This window comes from Lepidochelys kempii, chromosome 5, assembly GCF_965140265.1.
Source record: "Lepidochelys kempii isolate rLepKem1 chromosome 5, rLepKem1.hap2, whole genome shotgun sequence".
NCBI lineage: Eukaryota > Metazoa > Chordata > Testudines > Cheloniidae > Lepidochelys > Lepidochelys kempii.
This window is the reverse complement of record NC_133260.1, coordinates 21,115,648-21,142,831: the sequence shown is the minus strand read 5'-3', so window position 1 is coordinate 21,142,831 and position 27,184 is coordinate 21,115,648. Positions and strand designations below refer to the sequence as shown.

Sequence of the window (27,184 nt, the reverse complement as noted above, 5' to 3'; positions counted from 1 at the left end):
AGTGGGAAGCAGGAAAGTAACAGCAGAGGTGAATGTACAGGGGCTCCTATGATTAGTTAAAGGTCTGTCAACCTCTCTGGAACCAAGCTGCTTTTTATGATTTCCTCATTAAGCTGTTTTGTCATGTGCAATTATTTCTTACGGGTGGGATGCTAACCCTGTTCAGCACCCGTGTCTGTGCTATCCATAACCCTTAGGGCAGGAGATGGGTCGGGGCTACTTTACGAGTCACCCAGCTCCTCTCCGGCGCACTTTCAGCAGCGGTGGCTGCGACTCTCCGCGCCAAGGTGCGCGCTCTCTCCCCCCACAAGCCCGGCTGGTGGGAACCGGGCCCCGGCCTGCTCCCCGCAGGCGCCGATCCGCTCCGGCCCAGCGCCTGGCACCAGCCGCCGTCGGGGCGTTCCGAGGCTTCGCATTCCGCGCGCCCCGGGCCCCGCCAGCCCGGCTGAGATCCCCCTGCCCGCCTGGGCTGCCCAGCGCCCCCAGCCGTGTCCGGGTTTTGCACTCAGCCAGATTTCCAGCAGCTGAAGCACCGCGCCTCCCGGCGCCCAACAGGTCCCTCCAAGGCGGAAACCGGGCCCCTGGCTCAGCCGCAAGGCGGAGCCTCTCTCCCGGCGCCGGGGACAAGTGCAGGGGCGCAGCCCTGGCTCCAACCCCGCAGCCGCAGCGAGCGACCAATCCCGCCGCGGCGCACCCGGGCCCTATCGGGGCCGGCCCCGCTGCCGGGCCAATGAGCTCCCCGCGCCGGGGCGGGGCTGCGGCGAGGCGAGGCGAGGCCCGGCCCGGCCCGGCCGCAGACTGATGCAATCCGGTCGCCGGAGCGCTGGGGAGCCGCCTGCTGCCGCTGCCGGGCCGGGCGTGTGGGGAGTCTCCGCTGCCGCCATGTCCGCGCTGCTCATCCAGGAGGCGGGCGAGCTGGCCCTCGGTGAGTCCCCGCGGGGCGTGGGGCAGCACGGGGAGGCCCTGGCCCGGCGCCCCCGGCCCGGCCCGGCCCTGGGGCCCGCCCCGGCCCTGGGGCCCGCCCTAGTGCCTGGCCCGGCTGAGCAGCTCCGCGCCGCGAAGGACACGTTGCTCTAGAGTCGGTGTTCCTGGTAGGCGCGCTCTGGTCCCTCGCCTGGGGAGGTGCTTGGCCTGCCCAGGCCCCTCGTCAAAAGGGCAAATCCCCTCGTGGGTCAGTCAGTGGTGAAAACACGGCCACCAAAGAGTAGGAGTAAAGGGTCGGTTTTCATCGTGGAGAGAGGTCAGTAGCGGGGTTCCCCCGGCCAGGGACCGGTGCTGCCTAGTCCACATATTCGTTAGCGATCCGGGGGGGGCGGGGGGGGGGGGATAACGGGTGAGGTGGCAGTTTGCAGATGATGTAAAATTAATCGAGATAGTTAAGTCCAAAGTCTTTAAAACAAAGGCAAGGAAGTATTTCTTCACATAATGCACAGTCAACACGATGAACTCGTTGCCAGGGGATGGTGTGAAGGCCAAAAGTGTAAATCTGGTTTTGCGTTTTCTTTTTAAAGAGAAGTTCATGGAGGATGAGTACATCAATGGCTATTAGCCAAGATGGGCACGGATGTAACCCCATACTCTGGTTGTCCCTAAACCTCTGACTGCCAGAAGCTGGGCTTGGATGGCAGGGGATGGATCACTCAGAACTGTTGACTTCCTCTGTAGCATCTGGCACTGTCAGCTGTTAGAAGACAGGGTAATGTGTTAGATGGACCATTGGACTGACCTAGTGTGGCAGCTCTTATGAGGTGGCTGAAAGGTCCCTTCACAGCCTGCTGCTGGGCAAGAGGCAGTGCTGTTGGAGGCTTGTGTATGCTAAAGAAGTGGGCACTGACCAGTTCTGGGTTGAGAGAGCTGCACCCATTTCCTAGTGTGTCTTCCCACTATCTCCATCAGTGTCCTGATGCAGGAAAGGAGCTGTGCTAGACACCATCAGAAAGGCAGTATGTGATGTGTAAGGGATTAAATCAATTCCAATAGGCAGCATGGACAGTCCTTTTCCTTGGCTGCCATGAGGCACTTCAGTGCTGGTTTGTTTGTTTTTAATTTGATCAATTACTTCCCCTATGGAAGTATGAGTCACTGTTGTATCATTGCAACTAAAAAGTTTGTCCTCCAAACATGCTCAGTTAATTTTTTACAACGTTTTAAGACACACTGTATCCCAAATGCTTTATTGTAATAAAAACTAAACATTCATCCCCTTTAAAACAAACAAAAAGGGGACTTCGATTTGAGTGACATGCTGGTTATCTTATGCTAAAACTTCGGTGGAATTTCTCAATGTTATAGATGACAATTTCTTCACTCAAAGCCAACCTGGGGGGATTCTATATTAGACCTTGTGTTAGGGGCTTATTGCTTCACCCGCATACTTCCCTGTTCCTTCTCGCATGAACAGAGAGCAACAATACCCGAAGTCCAGAAGGTGGAAACAATTTTGATGTTTATTGGGGTGAACTTCCAGCAAGCATGATTCCAGTTTCCTTCCTTAGTGTCCCCCTTCCCAGCTCTGACACCACAGAGCCTTACCCGTGTCCCTGTTCCCATTCCCCCTTTAGCAAAACATTCCCCCCCCCCACTTACTGAGTGACTGCAGACTACATAGTAAAACTTGAGTTCTGCTTAGCTGTACTTTAACCAATCATTTTCCTGAAATTTAACGAGCCAATCCTAACATACTATAACATGATTATTTAACCAATTATATCCCACACCTTAATTAGTTTACACCCAGCAAAATTAATTATACAGCAGACAAAAATAATCACAGAACCAGACAGAGATTATACTGACAAACAATAGGGAAAATGGAGACCACAGTGATAGAACAACACAGAAATGAGGATTTCACTTCCCCGCTATTGATAAGTGAGTTCTTGCCAGACAGGATGCTATCAGACTAAGTTTCCTTTTACATTTTCTAGGCACTTCCCTTTCTCTGGAGGCGATAGGCCATTATCAGGACAGGATTGTATTCCTAACAGCCCAATAGCACCTTATTTCAATGTGACTAGTTTGGAATATGAGGATGTGACCATTCGCTTCCCAGCTTTTGGCTGCCTCTGCTGCTTAGCCAGAGGCCTTAGCCTAAGAACAAGGCCTCAGACTGTCACAGTAAGAGAAGGCTCTTACGCCGGCAGACATTGATTTTGATTCTTTCTTTTATACCTCTATAACTAGCTAAAGTAATAAGAACACACCTAAATTCTTAGAGTATAGGCCTTTGCAGACAGGTCTGAATATCTATATCCTAACACCTTGTTCTAATAGATAAAGAGGAACTGATCACAGAACTAAAAGTTAATGGTAGCTTAGGTACAAGTGATTGTGACTTGATCACATTTATAATGTGCAAGCAGAATAAAGTCTAGACAAGTAATATATATACTTGGTGCTTTCATAGGGCCAATTTCACAAAGCTGAAATCAATTATGAGTCAAATCAGCTGGGAGGAATAATTTAATTGAAAAATGTGAATGATAATTGGGAATCATTTCAGAACACTTTCGTAGATGCCCTGAAAAGCCACAGTTCCACAGCTGAGGAAGAAGGCTGTGTTGATTAAAAAAACAACCTGGTTCAGAGTGGAAGAGAAGGCAGCTGTAAAATAAATAAATAAGATAAAATAAAATGGAATAAAGGGGAAGTTAATAGTAATGACTGTAAATCAGCAGTTAGGAATTGTAGACAATTGATAAGGGAAGCCAGGGGACACAAGGAGAAATTTATGGCAAGAAGGAGTTTTTAAAATATATTATGAACAAAAAGAATCCTGACAACTGTATTGGTCCATTGCTAGCTGGAATTCTCAAAATAACACAGAAGAGACAGAAATGTTAAATATTTGTTTTTTATTTGAATTTAAGAATTGCCATAATAGGTCAGACCAAAGGCCATCTAGCCCAGTATCCTGTCTTCCAACAGTGACCAATGCCAGGTGCCCAAGAGGGAATGAACAGAACAAGTAATCATCAAATGATGCATCCCTTGTCGCCCCTTCTCAGCTTCCGGCAAACAGAGGCTAGAGACACCATCTCTGCCCATCTAGTTCTTTTTTGAACCTTGTTATAATCTTGGCCTTCAAAACATCCTCTGGCAAAGAGTTCCACAGGTTGACTATGCGTTGGATGCAGAAATACTTCCTTTTGTTTGTTTTAAACCTGCTGCCTATTAATTTAATTTGGTGACCCCTAGTTCTTGTGTTATGAAAAGGAGTAAATAACACTTCCTTATTTACTTTCTCCACACCAGTCATGATTTTATGAACCTCTATCATATCCCCCCTTAGTCATCTCTTTTCTGAGCTGAAAAGTCTCAATCTTATTAATCTCTCTCTGTGTTAAGTTGCTTGTAGTCTTAACTACATATGTGCTGGTTACTCTGCAAAGACACCACTATTGAGTTAATAAGAACATAGGAATTGCCATGCTGGATCAGATCTAAGATCTGTCTGGCCTAGTATCCTGTCTCTGACCGTGGTCTGCATCAGAAGCTTCAGAGGAAGGTGTAAGAAACCTCAATAGGAGGATGGGGTTACTAGTCTATATCTACACTACAGAGTAAGCCGGGGGTTTGAACTACAGCTCAAGCCTTGCCCCCCTCCCCCCCCAATTAATCTACAAACAAATTGCACTAACCCTTGGCTTGGTCCCAGGACCCCACAGGTGTGGAGGGTCCGAGCCTGAGTCAAGCCAGGACCCAGGGTTCGAGCCCTGTTGCTTTGCAGTGTAGATGCTGTTCCAAAAGTATTCTACAGGCTGACTTTCTTTGTCCTCTGTCAGTGGTTTGGTGGACAGTCAAGTTTTCCCACACTGCATCACACACAAAGGGCTGTTGCTGCCACATTTTGGGAGGGTGCTAGGAAGTCTGAAGATGTGGGCAGTTGGATTCAGGCCTGCCTAATGCAGTGAAGACCCTGGAGCCCCAGGTAGGAACCAGGGTTCACCAGTTCCTAACCTGGGGTCACAAATGAGTGTTGACACTCAAGCTCTAGGTTAAGAAACCCAGGGTCTGGGAACTTACATTGCAGTGCAGACATGCCCTAACAGTTAGAGATTCTCGTGAGACCTGAAGCATGAGGCTTAATGTCTCTCCAAAAACATGTCTTCATTAATTATGGTGATGCTGAATATTCTTGATAGCTATATAAATATCCAATCCCTTTTAAAATCTTGCCAAGTCTTGTGCTTGCTTTAAAATACCTATATATGCTGCTCCTATATTACAGGAGAGATGTACGTTTCTGAACGTGAGGGCTGCGATTCCACTGGCGATGGAACAGAGAAGAAGCCTTTCAAAACGGCTCTGAAGGTATCTGCAGAAAACACACACAGTCTATTTCAAGTCATGTTGTTTCAATTCAGGACAAACAGCCAATTATTTAGGGAAATATTGTAAACTAGTGGTGGACCAGATTTGATCTGAATGGATTTTTAAGCAGCTGTTCTCTTTAAATGTAAATCATATATATCTTAACATCTGGTCATCATTGATGTGTTTTGTAAACGTAGAATGTCCACCATATTATCTCATTGACAGTCTGGCTTCAGTATTCTTATGATAAAACTGACTTTGCACTTTTTTTTTTTCCCTTTAAGGCTTTGATGACAGCGGGAAAGGAACCATTTCCTACTATTTATGTGGACTCGCAAAAAGAAAATGAGGTGATGTAATTTAAATGGATATTTCTAATTAAATGAGGTATTAAGGTTCCTATTTTTCAAGACACAAATAACTTCTTTCTCTTCCCCTCCTCCCCATATCTCACCGGATTCATCTAGAGATGGGATGCTATTTCTAAGTCACAAATGAAGAATGTCAAAAAAACATGGCAGAGAGAACAAATGAAGAATGAAGCTAGGGAGAAGAAAGAGGTGAGTTATGAATACTGCCAAGTCAGCTCATTTAGAAATTAAAAATAAAAAAATCCATCTTAGTTCCTCTGAAAATGACATATGCTAATCCTGCGTGTGCTGATATAGCGGTGGATGAAGGCTGTAGCAGGCAAAGTGATCAGTAGTGCACTAGTCAGAATTACAGCCTTTAAGCCCACCGCTTGTGTGCCCAGATAGTTTAATTTCGCCAGAGAAGGGCAGAGAAAGTTAAATGTAATTGGCCCTATTCTATCCTTGGATATATGGTTTGACTCCCATTGATTTTACTGTATATGTTAGTTACTTGTTTTCACTTCATCAAGACAAGCAAATGGTCTGCGTCAGGGCTGGGATGAGTTTCTATAAATTTTGGATGTGAATGTGGATGTCTCTAAACTCCTCCAACCTTCTCTAAACCAGGTTAAGAGCACTTCTAGGAAGTGTTTCATGTCCTGGGGATCGCACCCATGTATCTTAGGGCAGATTTTTGACATATTGTAGCAGTGCTGAGATTGTATGTAAGCATTCATCTTTAGAGATGTACATTACAGTTACGTATTGCTGTCCGTGGAGAGTGATACTGGAATAAATAACCTGATTGTAGTTATCGTTAACACCAATACATGACCAATACGTCATTTATGGAAAAACTTCTTATAATTAGGCAGAAGACATTTTGCGACGAGAGAAGAACCTGGAGGAAGCTAAGAAAATTACCATCAAGAATGATCCCAGTCTTCCAGAGCCTAAATGCGTGAGTGAAATCTAATGGATAAGAAGCCCCTGTAATAATCTCTTACTTATATTTATAAACAGCATGATTCTGAGGTGTGCTCTGCATCATCACCAGCTGTTGAAGACTACGATACTGTTCTTTCCTTGAGATTTTATTCTCTCTGGTCATTAGCATATGCACCTCACAGTTCGCTGAGCCTGCTTGACTTTAATTTTGGATTCTCCCAGTACATAGGCACCAAAGGAAAAGAGCCAGGCTGTACTTCTGTTTGAAACAGCCTAATAAGTTTTTGTTGGTTTTTTTAATTGCTAAAAAGACATTTGTTTAAAATCTGCCCCCAACAGAAGAGCTTTTGCCATGATGGAGGAAATATTGCTGATTTGAAAAACATACTGAATTAATATCCAATATGTATAGGCCCAAGTTCTACTTAATTACATTCGTACAGCGACACTGAAGTCAGTGAAGTTTGGCAAGTCTAAATCAGAGAGGAATTGGGAAGCAAAACATAAACATTCTGCCAGATCACAATCTTGAAGACACTTCTTACAGCATGTGTGAAAGAATTTTGCTTTGAGATTTCCACTCCAACATAAGCAAACAGTGTGCACAGTTGTACCAAAGTCAATCTCTTGTCTTTCCCTGACCAATGCACTGACACAATTCCAAGTTGCAGATGGCTGGGGCTTTAAAATCTGTTAACCGATAACTAGATAAGTCTCTCTCTCTGAAGAGCAACACCAGCCTGCCAGTTGGAGAGTCAGCCTGACCACATGAGTGCCTCAACAGTGACTTTGCAATGGGATTCAATCAGTACCAAAATAAAATGCATCAAAGTGCCAGTTACCTAAAATTCTAATTCATTATCCTCTCTCTCATTTTGACTTCTAACTGAACTCCTATTTTACTGAGTAGTTTTAAAAATTAGTGCAGAAAAGGCTCTTCAGACCTCCCGGGTGAAGGAAAGCTGTATGTTCAAGGTCTTTTGCGCAGATTGATGTGGCAATTTGGTATATATTCAAGTATAAGTAATATCTGAGAGGCGAACTTTTGCGTGTGCTGACTGTTGTTGTATTCAAATAAGATGTAAAACCAAATTCCTGATCACTTGTGGTCATTAAAGTTCCCACTTTGCTATCTGACAAAGTAGGACTGTTAAGCAGAATGTAATAACCTAACATGAAATTTGGTTAGGACATCAGAGGTGCTTGAACACAAGCCTTTCTATTTTTAACTTGGTAGGATATTCTTCCCTTGGTGCCCTAAACTGTCGTGCAGTATTGATGGGTGCTGTTCAATCCCTGTTGTGTTCTACCACGGATGTCTGTGCATTTCAATGGTTAGAAGAAGCTGTTTCTGGGGGCATATCCCGTATGCCCATGAAGCTGTGGAAATGAAAGGCACTGTCTAAATGTCAGTTTGTTATGATTTTAATCCATGCTTTACAGGTGAAGATTCGTGCTTTAGAGGCACACAGAGGCCAACGAGTGAAGGTTTTTGGCTGGGTCCACCGGTTACGTAGACAAGGTAAATAGCTACCCCTTAAAAGTAATTGAGTCAATGCAAAGAGGAGGAACAAGTAGTAGTAATCCAAGGTGTAGAGTATAATAGGCCGCATTCTGGCTCACCTTGCTCATGCTAGAAAAGCTGGGAGGTGTGTGAAAAATGAACAGCTTCTGTAGCACCTGGTAAAGCTGTCCGTCCTAATCCTGGATCCACTAATGCTTCATAGATGTCCTCTGTCAGGTATCCTAGAAGGATTGAACTTGATGTGACCTGGGGATCGGGGTGTGATGCTGGCTGTCCTGTCTTAACAGCAATTCCTATTGCATGGCATGCTGTGCAATCTGTTTCTTCCCAGAAGGAAAAACTTGAACAAGAGGGCTTTCTTTAGTTGTGGATGGGAGGGACTACATCATTTCCCACACAATAGCTGTAATTTGGGCCTTTATATTCAGCACCTGTATATAGCACCTCTGTATGGCCAGTCCAAAGGGCCTGGCCCTGAGAACATCCAATACTCCTTGTCAAATTATTGGAAGTAAAATCCTGACCCTATAGATATCGATGGGAGTTTTGCCATTAACTTCAGTGGAGCCAAGATTTTGACCTGGCAGATTTGGATGCCTAACACTTCCTAGGATTAGGCTCTACATATGACTTCATCTTTCATTATCTTTTGGTGTAAAAAACACAGTTGTGTGGAAAGGGTTTTATCATCCAACAAATGGTTTAATGTGTAGTTCTGGTATTTATTAGTGATCATGAGCAACCCTTAACAGACAAACCCTGAAAACAAACTGCCTTGGTAACGTTTGCTGGGTGTGGGCCTGTTGAACTGAATAAAGTAATAGTTTTGTCTGACGAGTCTGGGTTTTTGTTTTTGTTAACTAGGAAAAAATTTGATGTTCCTCGTGTTAAGGGATGGCACAGGATTTCTGCAGTGTGTCCTGTCAGATGAACTGGTGAGTTGCAGGGTTTTATTCATCCGAGAGTGCTAAAGGAATTGGCGGCTGCGATTGTAGAGCCATTGGCCATTATCTTTGAAAACTCGTGGCGAACGGGGGAAGTCCCTGATGACTGGAAAAAGGCTAATGTAGTGCCAATCTTTAAAAAAGGGAAGAAGGAGGATCCTGGGAACTACAGGCCAGTCAGCCTCACCTCAGTCCCCGGAAAAATCATGGAGCAGGTCCTCAAGGAATCTATCCTGAAGCACTTACACGAGAGGAAAGTGATCAGAACAGTCAGCATGGATTCACCAAGGGAAGGTCATGCCTGACTAATCTAATCGCCTTCTATGATGAGATTACTGGTTCTGTGGATGAAGGGAAAGCAGTGGATGTATTGTTTCTTGACTTTAGCAAAGCTTTTGACACAATCTCCCACAGTATTCTTGTCAGCAAGTTAAAGTAGTATGGGCTGGATGAATGCACTATAAAGTGGGTAGAAAGTTGGCTCCTATTGTCGGGCTCAACGGGTAGTGATAAATGGCTCCATATCTAGTTGGCAGCCGGTGTCAAGTGGAGTGCCCCAAGGGTCGGTCCTGGGGCCGGTTTTGTTCAATATCTTCATAAATGATCTGGAGGATGGTGTGGATTGCACTCTCCGCAAATTTGCGGATGATACTAAACTAGGAGGAGTGATAAATATGGTGGCAGGTAGGGATAGGGATACAGAGGGACCTAGACAAATTGGAGGATTGGGCCAAAAGAAATCTGATGAGGTTCAACAAGGACAAGTGCAGGGTCCTGCACTTAGGACGGAAGAATCCAATGCACTGCTACAGACTAGGGACCGAATGGCTAGGCAGCAGTTCTGCGGAAAAGGACCTAGGGGTGACAGTGGACAAGAAGCTCGATATGAGTCAACAGTGTGCCCTTGTTGCCAAGAAGGCCAAGTGGCATTTTGGGATGTATAAGGGGCATAGCCAGCAGATCGAGGGACGTGATCGTTCCCCTCTATTCGACACTGGTGAGGCCTCATCTGGAGTACTGTGTCCAGTTTTGGGCCCCACACTACAAGAAGGATGTGGATAAATTGGAGAGAGTCCAGCGAAGGGCAACAAAAATGATTCGGGGACTGGAACACATGACTTATGAGGAGAGGCTGAGGGAACTGGGATTGTTTAGTCTGCAGAAGAGAAGAATGAGGGGGGATTTGATAGCTGCTTTCAACTACCTGAGAGGTGGTTCCAAAGAGGATGGTTCTAGACTATTCTCAGTGGTAGAAGATGACAGGACAAGGAGTAATGGTCTCAAGTTGCAGTGGGGGAGGTTTAGGTTGGATATTAGGAAAAACTTTTTCACTAAGAGGGTGGTGAAACACTGGAATGCGTTACCTAGGGAGGTGGTAGAATCTCCTTCCTTAGAAGTTTTTAAGGTCAGGCTTGACAAAGCCCTGGCTGGGATGATTTAATTGGGGATTGGCCCTGCTTTGAGCAGGGGGTTGGACTAGATGACCTTCTGAGGTCCCTTCCAACCCTGATATTCTATGATTCTATGATTTTGTTCTGCAGTGCAAAAGAGAAACGATCAATACCGAGTGTTATTTCTTTTATATGCCCCACTTGAAAGCTTGACTTAAACTTTTCATAAAGGTTTAATGAATTAAACCATAGTATGGTTAAGGGGTCTCTCTTTCTCACTCATACCACTGGAGTTTTTCTTTTTCACAGAATGAGTTAACGATGGGATTATGAACCTTCTTTCTTTATCTCTGGACCCTTGTAGAGTTTGTACTCTAGCTGTAAATTAAAATATCTTTGTCTGTCTCTTTTTCTATAGTGCCAGTGTTACAATGGAGTGATCCTCTCTACAGAGAGCAGTGTGGCGGTGTATGGTACATTAAACCTTGTTCCTGAAGGCAAGCAGGTGAGGGAGTTAGTTGCGGCTGTGAGTTTGCTTTTTTCCCCACCACTCCCTACCCACCCATCACTCAGTCAGATGGTACAATATGGCCCTTTTTGGGAGGGGCAGGGAAGGTGGAGGGAGCAGGGGGAAAGAACTTCTTAATTGATTTCAATGGGGGTTGCTGCTCAAAAATTGGCTGCATGATATGGCAGAGAGAGAGTGTGTGTGTGTGTGTGTGCATGGATTTGTGCGTGCGTGCATTCGTTCTAACTGGGTAATATTTCTATTTTATCTTTTAGCTGAAATTGCATTTCCTTAGGGTACTAGTATGGTAGAGTATTGTCTCTAAATATAGACATGGCTTTAGTTTTCCTAAAAAGCAAGATGGATTTTTTTTTTTTAAAGAATTGTTTTAGTGGTAATGTGGTGCTTCTCAACTCTACTCTCTAGCTGAGATTTGTGCTTGTAGGCTCCCCTCTATGCAAGATAACCTGTGGGATCATGGAGACTTTAATTTGGCCTTTCAAAAAAAAAATTTGAGGGGGACACAAAACCACGTAGCCTGAAAACTGGCCTTTAACTGTGTGTGTGTTCTTCAATGATGATTTCAGCATCATTGATAACGGCTGGAAATGTATAAAAATACAATAAGGTTGTAGACCAAAAACCATAAGTGTTTATACTTTAGTGCCTTATAATTGATCATGTAAATTTGAGATTGGAACGATTCCATTAACGCTTATGAATTCTTTCACATCTGAAGCTAGGGCCATTTCTACAATAAGTAACTTCATAAAGGATACCCATAAAAGGAGTTCAAACTGAAGCTAGGGCTGAGAAATTTTCCAGGAGTTCCTATGGGGAGATAAACTGGATGAGAATGATCCAAAGTTTCAGGATATCCTAAAATATTGTAATGTATAGTAAATATAACTCCCATAAAATGAATTAATAGTAGGACATTTGTTTTCAAATATCTTCAGTTGCACTTAGTCTAATTCAGTTATAAAATGTCTTCTGCAGAATAAATATAAATCCATATTGTAAACCAATGCTTGAATATAGTTTCTTGATGTTTGTTGGATTTGCTGGAGGGGAAATTCAGAGAATGAAAAACAAAAGAGAAGGCTATTCTGATAGTGCTCTAAGTAGCTATTAAAGAGCCAACTTTGAAGAAGATTAGGCTGTTCAACTAACCACTAATGTTAAGAAAGAATGGGACAAATTCTGCCTAATTTACACTCCCAGCAACCCCACTGATACTCAGTTTTCTAGGTTCTGCCCTCTGATTCACTGAGTTCCCATAACTATGGCACAGTCTACAGTGAGACTTTCAATTATGTTGTGGGCCCTTCCTGGAGAATAGTTACATATGGGTTTTGTTAGAAAGGTATTAATTTATTCAGAAATTTCATCATACAGTGAAAATGTATTTACTTCTGCACAAACACTTGTGTACATTTTATTGAGTCTAGCAAGTTTGGAAAAGGGGAAAAAGGAAATAGGGCCAAACAAGTCACAATCTGGACTATCTAATCTCTGTTTCACTGAGTTTAGGAGCCATGTTTGAATACAGTTCAGCAAACCTATTTCCAAAATGCACTTGCCAGCCAGTGTGTGAACATGGCCCAACAGTGTTAGACTTGTGTTTTTAAAAACCTGGGCTACAACATGCTGTCTGACAGTATCCACACTGGTGGGCAAAAGAGAGTTAGAAACCTATTAGCTGGAACCGTGTGTTTAAAACAGGTTGTAATCCTCCTTGTCGCTCTGAGATGACAGACTGCATCCATAAGAGAACTTGTGAACCCAGTCCCAATTGTATTGGAGCTTATAGCTGCTAGTATCAAGTTAAAATTATATTATCAGGTCAGAAATAACTTATTTTAAAAGCACAATAATGTCCTTCCCTTTGTTAGTAATAATACCTGAGAATATTAAACTCTAACTTCTAACTATTTTTTGTACTTTTTGTTTACTATTTATATTCATTAGCTCATTATTACATTATTGTCTCTGTCATTTTGGACAGCGAAAGCCAGATAGAATCAGAAAATGAAATTTTTGCCTTAGCAAATGGTATGATGTTTGGGATTATGACATTATAGCATATGCTACTTAAACTCCAAAATGGACAATTTGTTGTTTCCTTTTTCAGCAGTTAGCTAAAATTAGTAATGGGAGTGTTTTCTGCTTTCATATGGGCGTGAAATTCAACGCAATGCAGAAAGCTCAGAAAAGCCCCCACGTCCCATGCAAGCCCTGGGATGAAATTCCTCCATAGTCTATATATGGTGGTCCTTCCACCATCATATGGTCAACTCCCATTGACTTTAGTGAGAGTTACATGTATCCTTCAGCGGGAGGAGACGGGACAAAAATATACAAAGGTCAGAATGCCTTAGATTCCTATCAAGGGTTAACTTGTACACCGCCTCCCAAATGTGGGTATTTTCATGGGAGTGGGGAGAGAAGGAGGGATTTTTCACTGTTTTCACAAGAGTAGCTGTCATTTGGGAACATTGACAAGATACCTCAGACCATGCAAGTTCTGATGATGAAAATCTTTTACACTGAGTAACTTTTTATTAATCAGCAGTAGCACATAATGCCACTGTAGTTAAATCAGTGGATCTCAACCCAGTCTTGGGTTGCAAATCATTTGTCTAAAGGTGGCATTGTTGAATTTACAAAAAATGGCAATTTAAAAGCATTGCCTTTCTCAGTAGGCCTTGAACATCTAGGGCCAAAACAGAGCTCTTAGCAACAGAGTAAGTTAGATTATCAAGTTACCATTTTTAGGTGACAGTACCAAACTTCTAATGTGTATGTTGTTTCTTATAAAACCCATAGGCTCCAGGAGGCCATGAGTTGAGTTGTGACTATTGGGAGCTGATTGGTCTGGCTCCAGCTGGAGGGGCTGATAACCTGATCAATGAGGAATCGGATGTTGATGTGCAGCTTAACAACAGGTATATGATGATCCGAGGAGAGAATATGTCCAAAATCTTCAAGGTGCGCTCCATGGTCATACAGTGCTTCAGGGATCACTTCTTTGACAATGGATATTACGAAGTAAGTATAGCTTTCTTTCCTTCTTCAGAGCCTCAGTGAAGCTTTTAGATATACTTTATAGACTTTGATATTGAAGTGAATTACACAAAAATTACTTGTCAATTAGGAGACCACTTTCTGACTGGTTTTATAGACATAATTCTTAACTTAGTAACGAGGTTTTATTTAACAGATCACTCCACCGACACTAGTCCAAACACAGGTTGAAGGAGGCTCCACGCTATTCAAACTGGATTATTTTGGCGAAGAGGCATACTTGACACAGTCATCCCAGCTGTACCTGGAGACCTGCATCCCCGCATTAGGAGACACGTTTTGTATCGCCCAGTCGTACAGAGCTGAGCAGTCCAGGACGCGCAGACACCTGGCAGAGTATGGGAATAGTTGTAGTATAAGTATGCATGTGTTTAGAGAGCAAGGGAGCAGCAATCAGTCAGGAACAATAGGACTCTGCGAAAAGGAAGGTAGAGCATTATGTTAATATGCAAGGGGCTGACCAAAGCTACTTTTGGAAATGTCCTATTCCCAAGGTAGAGGCAGAGCATTAGAGGAGACTTTCACGCCTCTTCTCCAATTTGTCCAGGTGGAGAATATCTTTTATTGAGCTTCTGTTGTTGGAATATGCTGTGGATGCCATTGTGTAACTTGTGAAGGGAATAAGGTTATAAGTAGGGCTGTCAAGCAATTAAAAAAATAATCACAATTGCACTGTTAAATGATAATAAAATACCACTTATTTAAATATTTGTGGATGTTTTCTACATTTACAAATATACTGATTTCAGTTACAACACAGAATACAAAGTGTATAGTGCTCAGTTTATATTTATTTTTGATTACAGATATTTACACTGTAAAAAAAAATGATAATTTTCAGTTTGCTCATTGCAAGTACTGTAGTGCAATCTTTTTATCATGAAAGTTGAATTTACAAATGTAGAATTGTGTGTAAAAAAAAACAAAAACAAAAACAAAAAAAAAAACAAACCCTGCATTCAAAAAGAAAACAATGTAAAACTATAGTGCCTACAAGTCCACTCAGTCCTACTTCTTGTTCAGCCAATCACTTGACAAACAAGTTTGTTTACATTTACAGGAGATAATACTGCCTGCTTCTTGTTTACATTGTCACCTGAAAGTGAGAATAGGTGTTCACATGGCACTGTTGTAGCCAGAGTCACAAGATATTTACGTGCCTAATGCTCTAAAGATTTATATGTCCCTTCATGCCTCAGCCACCATTCCAGAGGACATGCGTCCATGCCGATGACTGGTTCTGCTTGATAATAAGCCAAAGCAGTGCAGACTGATATAGGTTCATTTTCATCATCTGATCAGATGCCACCAGCAGCGGGTTGATTTTCTTTTTTGGTGTTTTGCATTCTGTAGTTTCCGCATCAGAGAGTTGTTCTTTAAGACTTCTGAAAGCATGCTCCACACCTCGTCCTGCTCAGATTTTGGAAGGCATTTCAGATTCTTACGCCTTGGGTCAAGTGCTGTAGCTGTCTTTAGAAATCTCACATTGGTACCTTCTTTGTGTTTTGTCAAATCTGCAGTGAAAGTATTCTTAAAATGGACATGTGCTGGGTCATCATCTGAGACTTCTGTAACATGAAATATATGGCAGAATGTGGGTAAAACAGAGCAGGGGACATACAATTCTCCCCAAAGGAGTTCAGTCATAAATTTTAATTAACACATCATTTTTTAACGAGCATCATCAGCATGGAGGCATGTCCTCTGGAATGGTAACAAAAGCATGAAGGGGCATACGAGTGTTTAGCATATCTCGCATGCTCGCATCTCCCTCTAAGCTGTGTGGCCGTGCATCTGCCTATTAAGCACCATGCAGGCGCTCAGGGCTGCAGCAGAGAGATGTCTCTCCTCAAGCCCCAGATCTGCCGTAGTGCCCCTTCTCCAGCCCCAACCCAGCTGCGGCTGCGGGGACAGGCGCTTGGCCCTGCCGCAGCTGAGGGAGAGGCGTGTCCCTGAAATCCAGGTGCTGCTGCAGGGAGAGAGAGATGGGGGGGATCCTCACTCCCCACCGTAGCCCCGGGGAGACCCACTGCACCCCAAACCCATCATCCCCGGCCCCACCCCAGAGCCTGCCCCAGCCCTGAGCCTCTCTTCCCTGGCCCCACCCCAGAGCCTTCACCCCCAGCTGGAGCCCTCACCCCCTGCACCCAATGCTCTGCTCCAGCCCTGAGCTTCCTCCCACATTCCAAACCTCTCGGCCCCTCCCTGCCACATGAGTTTTGTTATGTGCACCAATATGGAGGTGATCACACATCACCTCCATATTGGTGCACATAACAAAATTCATTCCGCATGTGGGTGGGAAAAACTACAGGGAACACTGTTGGCATGTAAATACCTTGCAATTCCAGCTACAAAAGTCTCATGCAAATGCCTGTTCTCGCTTTCTGGTGACATTGTAAATAAGAAGCGGGTAGTGTTATGTCCCATAAATGTGAACAAACTTGTTTCTTTGCAATTGGTTGAACAAGAAATAGGACTGAGTGGACTTGTAGGTTCTAAAGTTTTACATTGTTTTGGTTTTGAGTGCAGTTATGTAACAAAATCTACATTTGTAAGTTGCACTTTCATGATAAAGAGATTGCACTACAGTACTTTGTGTGAGGTGAATTGAAAAATACTATTTCTTTTATCATTTTTAGAGTGCAAATATTTGTAATAAAAATAAATATAAACTGAGCACTGTACGCTTTGTATTCTGTGTTGTAATTTAAATCAATATATTTGAAAATGTAGAAAAACATCCAAAATATTTAATAAATTTCAATTGGTATTCTATTGCTTATCAGTGCAATTAAAACTCGATTTATCGTGATTAATTTTTTTGAGTTAATCACGAGAGTTAACTGTGATTAATCGACAGCCCCAGTTATAAGTTAAAAGTGTAGGGAGGAAGGGGGCAAAATGGCAATTCGAATGAAATCCTCCCTTCTCATAGGGAGATTGTCTTCATTACTCAAGTCCTCTTGCTTCTGCATGGCTGATGAAAGGGGGGGAAGTGTCTTCATTCTCACGACGAATAGTGATGTGACCTTGTTCTTCAGATATACTCACATTGAAGCTGAATGTCCTTTTATGACCTTTGAAGACTTGTTGACCCGTCTGGAGAATTTGGTGTGTGATGTAGTGGATAGAGTTCTGAAATCGTCTGTATCAACCTTCCTATATGACCTAAACCCGGTATGTGGTGGTGTGGCAAGCAGTCCTGAATATTCACTTCTGTTTGGCAAGAAATATGACTTAATGTCCCTCAGAACCTCAGTCTAGCTTCCTTTGGCAGCATATTTGCACAGGGGGTGAACAGAGCACAGTAGTGAGCTCTGATCATTTGTAAGACACTGACATCAAAAGGAGTCCAGCCTCTGCAAGGCTGATACCTACATCATGCACGGATAGGGGTGGTGGTGGTTTATATCTTAAAGTCTCAGGATAAGCTGTTTGAATTCCAGAAGTGCCTAGGAGCCCCATTCATGCATCAGGTAGCCTTTTATTTTGCTTAAAGTGAATTTGATGATGTATTACACCACCATGCATTCAGCTCTGGTTGCTACAGTTTCAGACTCACCAGAGTGAAATTGCATCTGGTGCTTTTCTCAAATTTGGGGACTCTAGAAACACACAAAGTCTTATCTGTACTACAAGTTTTATTAAGCAATAAGTTACAATTACCCATGCATATAGAAATCTGACAAAAACCTATGCAGTAATTATAACTGTAGTCACACTCACATCCTCAAAGATATTCTAGGGTCGAGCGGACCTCTCAATAGATGATCGTTGCTAGAGGGATGGTTCCTGCTGGGGCTTCCTGTGGGCTCGTCCCTTGGGTCTTCCCACTTTTACCCAACAATGGAACCCTCTTTTATAGAGTAATTCTCACCACACCTAACACATATGCATGAAGATGTCAGACTCTTTTCCTTATCTGTACTTCCACACCCCATAAATATGTCCTGTTTTTCATAGGTTGTTCTTAGTTCCTCTTATTCTCATTAGCATCTCTGCATACCATGTTCTCTGTGGTCAGGACAGTCATTGAAAGATGTTCCAGTCAGGTGTTTCGCGGTCTTGGACAATACATTGCTGTCTATTACAATCCATTTTTTCGTAATATCACCTCTTGGCACATCTTATTCAGTAACCTTACGACCTTGCTGCCACAGGGTTATTCCTATGTCACCCACTCACGTCAAGCGTTCTTAAGGCTATGGCCTAGTATGGCTAAGCTAAAATCTTATAGGTCTCAGCCTGTAGGCCTTGCCTTCCAGCCACGCTTTACTTCTATACCTAATACACACTCGTCACTCCTAAATACTTATCTATCCTGTACTTCTTTATAATCCTACCATTTAAATCTATAAACATTGATTATATATGAAATGGCATATAAATTGACCATAACATCACATAATACAGTGACAAATGGATGATAACCTGAACTAATTGGTTACAGCCAAAACCCCACTATGCTAGGTACTGTACAAACAGAACAAAAAGATTGTTCTGCCCCAATCTAGATATCTGACGAGATACAGGTTGGAGACAGACAGACAGGAAGCATGAGGAAACAGACAATATTAGCCAGTTACTTGTGCGGTTTCTAAGCGGAGACACAGTGCTCAGTAAGGCTGGTTCATACTCCTCATCCTGTCTGCAATGACCCACCTTACTTCATTGTCTTCTTAATTTCCCTCTTATAGCCAGCCAGTCTCCTCTCAGTCACTAGCCAACTCATTCATGTTGTATAGAGACCAGAGCATCTCCAGGTTCCTTGGCTTGTTCTGATAAGCACTGCCTTCCTCCTACTTGTTTAGTCTCTGCTAAACCTGCTCAGGACCTGGGTTTGGGGGAGGTGAGATACAGCAAAGGCCAGAGAGTGTGGTCTTCCCTTAAAGAGGTGAATGTAGCAAGTCTGAACTTGCTGCAAGTACAAGTTCTGACCCAGTCCTGTATCCCAGCAGATGGAAACTTTCTCTTGTCATAGTGTCCAGTAGTGCTATCTGCAGTATGCCTTGGAGCTGGTGCTGATGTACCCAATGCATCCATGCACAGAGGGGGCCAATGGCCAGAGTGGTACTGTATCCTGGTTCCTGCAGAGAGCATTCTGTGGGTTCAGAAAGCTGCATGTGGAGAGGGATAGATGCTCTGTGTGCACACACTCACTCACCACCCTAGACACCACCAGATATTTACCTAAGTCTCCCATAGAGGCAACTGCATTGCATTAGTGCACACACCATCCAGGTAAGGTCCAAGAGCTGTACAGGGAGCCTCACTGGCACAGCTCTTCTGGGTGGGAGGTGTAAGGGAGACCTAGTGGAGGCATGAATCAATTATTTTAAAAAATAATTAAACAATCCACTTTATTAAATCAATAACAACTAAAGTAAGTTTAAAAAAAGCAATTCCTCCATGGTTTGAGTTGTTTCAAACAATGAATGGAGAAATCATACATTTACTATATAAAGAAAAGGAGTACTTGTGGCACCTTAGAGACTAAAATTTATTTGAGCATAAGCTTTTGTGAGCTACAGCTCACTTCATCGGATGCATCCCATGAAGTGAGCTGTAGCTCACGAAAGCTTATGCTCAAATAAATTTTAGTCTCTAAGGTGCCACAAGTACTCCTTTTCTTTTTGCAGATACAGACTAACATGGCTGCTACTCTGAAACCTGACCTTTACTATATGTTAGCCTAGAATTGGTTTGTTGCCTCCCATATTCAGACAATTTAAAGCATGGTTCTATTATCAAAGGATTCTTTGTCAAATTTGCTCTGTCTCAAAGTTCTTTCTAAGCATCACAAACTCTTCCTTGGATCTGAAAGCCCAGCTGTATTTATTCTGGCTACAGCATCTTTTCTAGTTTGTTTCAGGGGAAGAATCTTTATTACTAATTTGTCTAAAGCATGAGCTAAAAAATAGTCTGGCTTGCTCTTTTTAAGCCCTACTGGCTGTGCACTGCTAACAGATAAGCTTCTGTTGTTCACCAAAGTGAGCAAATAAGACTCTGAACATAGACAGGGAATAGATCTCCTGAGTAGGAAGGTGCTTTTTTTTATTAAACCTGGCTACTTTCCTAACTCTAACTGCACTGCTAAAAGGAAATGACCTTTCAAACAACACTAATGTTTTCATGTGTATCTAATCTTACATTGCAGAACTTCCAGCCCCCAAAACGCCCTTTCAAACGAATGAACTATACAGATGCCATTACATGGCTAAAGGAACACGATGTGAAGAAGGAAGATGGCACTTACTATGAATTCGGAGAAGTAAGACCCTTTTACCCTCTATTCTTTTGATATATTAAGAGATTGGAGCTCAACTCTGAAAATTTAACATACTTGTGGTTTCTTTCTAAATTTTGTGACTGGATCATAATGCAATAAATGCAAACGGTGATTTTATAAAGTACCTACTGACTTCTTTTTTTGATATGGCCTGGTCTTCTAGCTGTCTAAAGAGTAATGTTGATCAGTGGAGCCAGGATTTCCTTAAGTCAATGTCTTTGTCCTCCTGAATACTAGGTTTCAGAATCTATTCTCTGGTTTGAAGACGTGTGGAGGGAATGTGGCCTTTAAGATGCTCTGAGCCTGAGGATCCATAGGGAAATCCACATGAGTCTTGGGTGGAGGAGGAAACCAAATGCAGACACACATCCCCTCTGCCTGGCATTCCCTCATGTGTTGTGCTAACATTTTCCTCCCATTGCTGTGTACTACACTCCTGGTAGTGCAGGATAAGTAGAAGGACTGGATTCCACTGGGTTGGAAGGGAGCCTGCCTTGTGGGTAAAAAAAAATAAAATAAAATAAAAATGGCAAAAACACATTATTTGAGATTAAAACTTTTGGTCAAAAATGTTTTAGAAAATTGAGAAATTTGAATGAAATGTTTTGGTCAAAAATTTGTGTTTAGGGTACACTGAGGAAGAAAAATTTAAAATGTAGGTTAAAAAATTGGATACATTGTATTTTGCTTTTTTTAAAAAAAGTGGTCAAATTTGTATTATTTCAGTCAAAACACCAAGAAATTTGGATCAGGAAAGTTTTGTTATTTTGGTCCCAAAAGTTTTTAATCAAAAAGAAGAGAACTTTTGGTGAAAAGGTCCAACCTCCTTCTTCTTGTTGTCTTTTAACTTCCAAACTGTATAGTACCTGTGCTTTTAGTTGTGGGGTATTTTTTCTCCCTCTACCCGACTCCTCTCTGGATTTAGAGCCCTTGGCACCCTTTTCTGTGCACAGCAAGGGAAACAAAATTACACTTTTGTGACCTTGACATAGTCTAAATCCTCAGAGGGGCTGTGCGTCTGCAGCTCCTGGTGCAATCAGTGAAAGCCCCAGGTGCTCCATCCCTTTTCAGCATCTGGCCCTGAGTTTCTAGTGTCTGGTTTATCTTTACGTTTTGCCACACAACGTGGCATTCTTTATTCATCGCAAATAAGGCTAAAGCTGCCTCTGGTTGGAATTGTCATGTCTTTGGTGCTGTCAGTGCCTGCCTTAACCTAGAATTGAGAGGGAAATCATGTTATATTTTAGATTTCTAATATAACTTCTACATGTATTTAAATCACAGGCAACAATGGAAGTGAACATTGACCCACACACATGGTTGTTACATTTGTCATTAATTGAAGAAGCATTGCTTGTATCTGTTGGAATTAGACCTGGTTTACACTACAGAGTTAGGTGAACATAAGGTAGTTTACGTCGACCTAATTATGTCGGTCTACGCTACGGCCTTGATTCCGCTGTAAGAGCCCTACTACACCGACATAATTCCCCCTCCATGAAAGGTATCGGGCTTATGTCAGTTAGTTAGGGTGATGCGGTGCTGGAGCCGTGAAATTGATAAGAGGCTGTTTTAGGCTTTCTGCTATGAACCCCGTGTCTGGCACACAGCTTGGGCTGTCACCCCAGGGCGAGTGGGGGGCTCCCGGTTCCCAGCCAGGCTAGTGCTCTTAAGTTGGTGGAAGCACTGCTGGGGAGGATGTGAACCACTGGCAGAAGGAGGGCAGTGTGGACATGAAACACTGCAGCTAACCTAACATAGGTTGACTTAAGTTTGTAGTGTAGATGTGCCCTTAGTTTCTTTCCATCCTGCACCACTTATTGCAATCAAAGGCAACCATTTAGAGAATGGTCATAAAAGGTGGAATTCCAGTCTGGGTGAGTTTAAGCTGAGCTTTGATTTTGATGGAGTTGAGAACCCATGCTGTATAAAATAGATGAAATACTACAAAAAAGGGATATTTCATTGTAGTTGCATTTTATGTTAGATCATGTGAAACATATGTTACCATAGATTTGACTGTATGATACTTAATGATTATTAAATAAAGTTACTTATAGCAAAGGCAGAAAATACTAGCAATCTAACTAGTATTAAACTGTGCCTGTTTTTATTATTAATAGTAAAACTGCTGAATTGATTTTTAAAAAAAGCAACAACTTCTGGAGTGTATATTGCTAGGTGTCCTTCAACATTCCTTAGTAACTTCAAAGTTAGGAGGGTTTTGATGTAGTGGTACATATAATTGGACTTTAACTGGTCATTCAAGATATTCATATATGCAATATATAGATCCAAGGAAGTGCTTAAACAGTTCTTAGCAGTGAGACCTAATGCCCATGGAATATGTAGCACATCTGGGTTTCAGGGCCAGATAAAACTAGCTTCTGTGTAACAGTAACTGTGATCAACTCCACATTCTTCTCAGTTTCCAGTCTGGGACTGGCTTAGTTTTTCCTAGTGTCTTAGCTGTTATCCTCTGATATGTAGTGAATGTTCTGATGCAAAATAATTTTTTCCTGATTTAACATCTTGGAGTTTGATTAAAATTGCTTCCCCCCACAACCCCTGCCCAAAGCCTTCCTCATGTCTGTGTTGTTATACTGTGTTCTTTGTGCCTGGGAGAAAAGCCTAGCGCTGAACTCAAGCAGTGTCTGGCCATAAATGTTAATAAAATCTTGTTTAACCTCAGGATATCCCAGAAGCTCCTGAGAGACTGATGACAGACACCATTAATGAACCAATCTTGCTGTGTCGATTTCCTGCAGAGATAAAATCCTTCTACATGCAGCGTTGTCCTGAGGATTCCAGGCTTACTGAATCTGTCAGTTTGTATCACACAGTATCCTTAGTTTCTTTCTGGGATTGGGAGGGTGCTTGTGTGTGTGAATGCACATAAAAATATAATAAATGACAGGGTGGGAGAGTCAAGTGGGATAGCTTTCAGTGAAATAATAATTTTGCATGTGTCTGTGCATGGCTTGTTTGCCTTAAAAAAAGAAATATTGAAGTAACTGTATACCTGCCTTGAAAATAATAAATGTCAGCAGTTGACTAGGGCTTTCGTTTAGTCTGATTACACACACTATATAAAGATAGTATTCAGTCTAATAGTGGGAGGAAAAGAACAGTCTTACGGTTAAAGCACAGGACCAGAAGTCAAGAGAGCTGGGTGCTATTCTTAGCTGTGTATGAGGAAAGATTAAAAAGACAGGGACTTGCTCAGCTCGGAAAAGAGATAACTAAGGGGGGATATGATAGAGGTCTATAAAATCATGAATGGTGGGGAGAAAGTGAATATGGGAGTGTTATTTATCCCTTCACATAACACAAAAACTAGGGGTCACCCGATGAAAATAATAGGCAGCAGGTTTAAAACAAAGAGAAGAAGGTGCTTCTTTACACAACGCACAGTCATCCTCTGGAACGGGTTGCCATGAGATGCTGTGGAGGCCAAAAGCATCACTGGGTTCAGAAAAGAATGAGAGAACTTCATGGACGATAGATCCATCAATGGCTGTTTGCAAAGATGGTCAGGGACGCAACCCCATGCTCCACGTGTCCCTAAACCCCAGCTTCTGACAGTTGGAGGTAGTGTGACTGGAGATAGTCACTCAAAATTGTCACGTTTTGTTCATTCCCTCTGAAGCTTCTAGCACTGGCCACTGTCTGAGACAGGATAGTGCACTAGATGGACAGTTGATCTGACCCAGTAGGGCCATTCTTATGTACTTGGATAAGTCAATCAGCCTCTCTGCTCAAATTCCCCTCCTGTAAAATGAGGCTAATAGGACTTGCCATCCTCCTTAGAATGTGCCTGAGAAGTGTTATCATGCTAACCTTTTAAGCCTATGATTGTTTTGGGGTTGCCCCACACACACACATTTCAAGTAGCTTATATGTAATAGTTTGTGACCTCCTGTCTTGTCTGTTTTAGGTTGATGTATTGATGCCCAGTGTTGGTGAGATAGTTGGAGGCTCAATGCGTATCTGGGACAGTGATGAGCTACTAGAGGGTTATAAGCGGGAAGGTATTGACCCAACACCTTACTACTGGTATACAGATCAGGTACGTGAATAGATTTTACTCCCTGCATGTCAAATACAGAAGGTGTGGCTTTTTCAGATCATGCTAAAATGATAGTAAAAATTAATCTGAACCGTTTATTTTAGAGGGATCAGGACTTCTCTACCTTTTGGCCACTTGACCCATTGCATCTTGCAACTGGTTGCTACCTGTGGCAAGGTAGTTTTTAGGCTACTGAAATTGCTTTTGCTTGCTGCAGTGCATAAAGCGTCTATTAGAGCTACCTGCTTAGAGGCTTCAGTGCAGCCTGGAAATGGCTGGGCATGTGAGTGCAATTCCCTTGGAAAGTCTTCTGCCCCTGCTTTGCCTGTTTGAAAGGCAGTAGTTCCCTTTGGCAGCTTCCAAGTATAAAATATTTTTGCAGTCAGTGGACAGAAGAGTAATTTAGTCTATTGGAAAATGAACAGTCCATCAGCAGAGGTTGCGGTGGGAGGGGAATGGGGTGGAGAAGGACAAAAGGGCGGAGGGGGGGGAAGTGTAGTGTAAAGAGTTGTCTTTCACCTTCCTCTTTCCCACTCCTTTCTTTTCCGGATAATAAATATCAGGAATCAGACTCCTGCTCATTCAATGGGATGAGCCCATTTTAGTTTCCCCATTTATCGTTCAGGATATGAGCCCCCGAGTGTGATATTTATCCCCGTGTAGATGAGTAACAACAGGTTGATGCATTTTTTAAAATATTTCCTCTTTGCATTTTGTTCCATAGCGTAAATATGGCACATGTCCTCATGGTGGGTACGGCTTGGGCTTAGAACGCTTCTTAACATGGATCCTGAACAGGCATCACATCCGTGATGTATGTCTGTACCCACGCTTCGTCCAGCGCTGCAAACCTTAACCACTTCCTCAGGAGAAATTCAACAGAAAATCAAAGCAACTTCTAAAATCCTACATGTGAGGGGGGGAAAAACAGTACACTATGTCATCCTACAGTCCGTCTAAAGGCAAGAGCTATTCTTCCTTGTTGCTTGAGCCATAAAGAAGTAGTTTTACTAAAACAACTATCTAATGTAGCAGGTAAAATTCTGCTTATTTGGAAGGTAACATCACTTTAAAAAAAAATCTGCAGAAAAATTGCTGTTTCGTCGTTTTAAAAATCTGGTTGGGGCATTGCAGCTTTTAGCTCACAGCATAGTTTTCATATTAGATTGACATTTGAAACATGCAGTGTACAGTACTTAGCATGCAACAATTATTTCTCCTGTGACTTTAACATTCAACCTATATGTATCTTAAAACATTGGGGCATTTGATTTTCTTTTAAAAGAAACTGGGTTTATGTTCTGTCTGCGGTTTGGGGATTGTTTTGGTTAAATTAAAAGGCAGATCATTTAAAGTTACAAATACTATTGTGTATTAATATGAGAGTGTGCAGCAGAAGTTTATAAAGATGGAATTGTGTAAACTGTTAGAAATACGATCTTAGAACATTTTGAGCCCAATCCTTCACTTACCCAAACAAAACTCACTGCAGTCAGTAGGAGTGTAGGATTGCGCGCATCATCCTCACACAAAAAGATCTGCTTTCTTTTGATAGAGTTCATTAATTTGGAAATGATGGCTTCAGTTTTGCAAGGTGCAGAGCACCCTTCTCTGCTTTTGATGTCTGCCAGAGATCAGTGGTCTACACCTTGCAGAACTGGGCCCTTTACCGGGATCAGCCGTTGTACAGCCTACATGCTGAGATAGAATGAGGTGAATGTATTCTTAGAATGTTGTGTCTGGCTTCTCCTGTACACCTACATGTTTGAGTTCCCTTAATCGGTTGGTCACTGTTTGACACATAAGAAAACTGAATTTTAAAGACACTGATACAATTTGATAACTTTGAAACTGAAATAGTTTAATTTCAGCATTATATGATTTGGATTAGTGTCCTCTTTAAGAGTATTTTAATCTAAGGAGCATATTTTCATAGGTCAGTAATGTCTTGTCTCCCAGATGGCTCTATACTGACTAAAGTTTGGGTAATGGGCTTAGTGTACTGTTTCTGCTTCTCCTCTATGGATTCCCTCAATGATTGTAATCAAATGTTACTTAATTATTAAGTGTTTTGAGCTGTCAGAATGCATTTTAATCATAAATTAGATAAATTTTACTGGAACAAATAGTAGGTGGATTATTTGAGACCTATTTGGATACCTGCCTTGGGACCTAGTCTGGACTTTTCATCTACACTGTATTTGTAAATTGTTAAACTTCACATTTCTGTAGCAAAATTTTGTTTTTCCTTTTAGAATTTTGCATGTTGCACACACAAATCAGTTCAATCTGCTAGTCAATAAATTTAGCATAACATACAAAAATGTGTTCAGGGTAATAACTTTTGGACTGTCCCCTTTTTGTACTTGTTCTTTTTTTCTCAACGTATTCCACCCTGTCAAAGGACATGTCTACAGGAGAAGACTCAAGAAAGTTGAACTGAATTAACTACTGGTGTGAACTGAAAGCACATTAATTAAAGTGCATTAAACCTACTGCTCTTGCTCAGAAGTAAAACGGCATTATTGCTTTAGCTTAATCAAAAGTCTGCAGCTGGCCCAGGTCAGCTGATTCAGGTTCACAGCCCACTGGTTCCGGGGCTAAAAAAATGGCTGTGTAGACATTTGAGCTTGGGTTGGAGCCTGAGCTCTGGGATCCTCGACCCTCACAGGCTCCCAGAGCTTGGGCTCCTGTCACAACAATTTTTAGCCCTGCAAGCCTGAGTCAGCTGACCCGGGACAGCTGCGGCTA

General features: G+C 42.4%; 1 protein-coding gene across 1 annotated transcript; it reads left to right on the top strand.

The window, feature by feature from the left end:
* Positions 1-655: 655 nt before the first annotated feature.
* NARS1 (asparaginyl-tRNA synthetase 1) lies at positions 656-26,757 on the top strand. Its single transcript, XM_073343619.1, has 15 exons — positions 656-925; positions 5,231-5,313; positions 5,601-5,666; positions 5,784-5,876; positions 6,541-6,630; positions 8,061-8,139; positions 9,007-9,077; positions 10,896-10,982; positions 13,815-14,036; positions 14,209-14,408; positions 17,117-17,252; positions 20,233-20,346; positions 23,057-23,188; positions 24,302-24,433; positions 25,158-26,757. Exons 1-15 carry the CDS (start codon positions 802-804, stop codon positions 25,287-25,289), a joined length of 1,761 nt encoding a protein of 586 aa, XP_073199720.1. The 5' UTR covers positions 656-801; the 3' UTR covers positions 25,290-26,757.
* Positions 26,758-27,184: the final 427 nt, after the last annotated feature.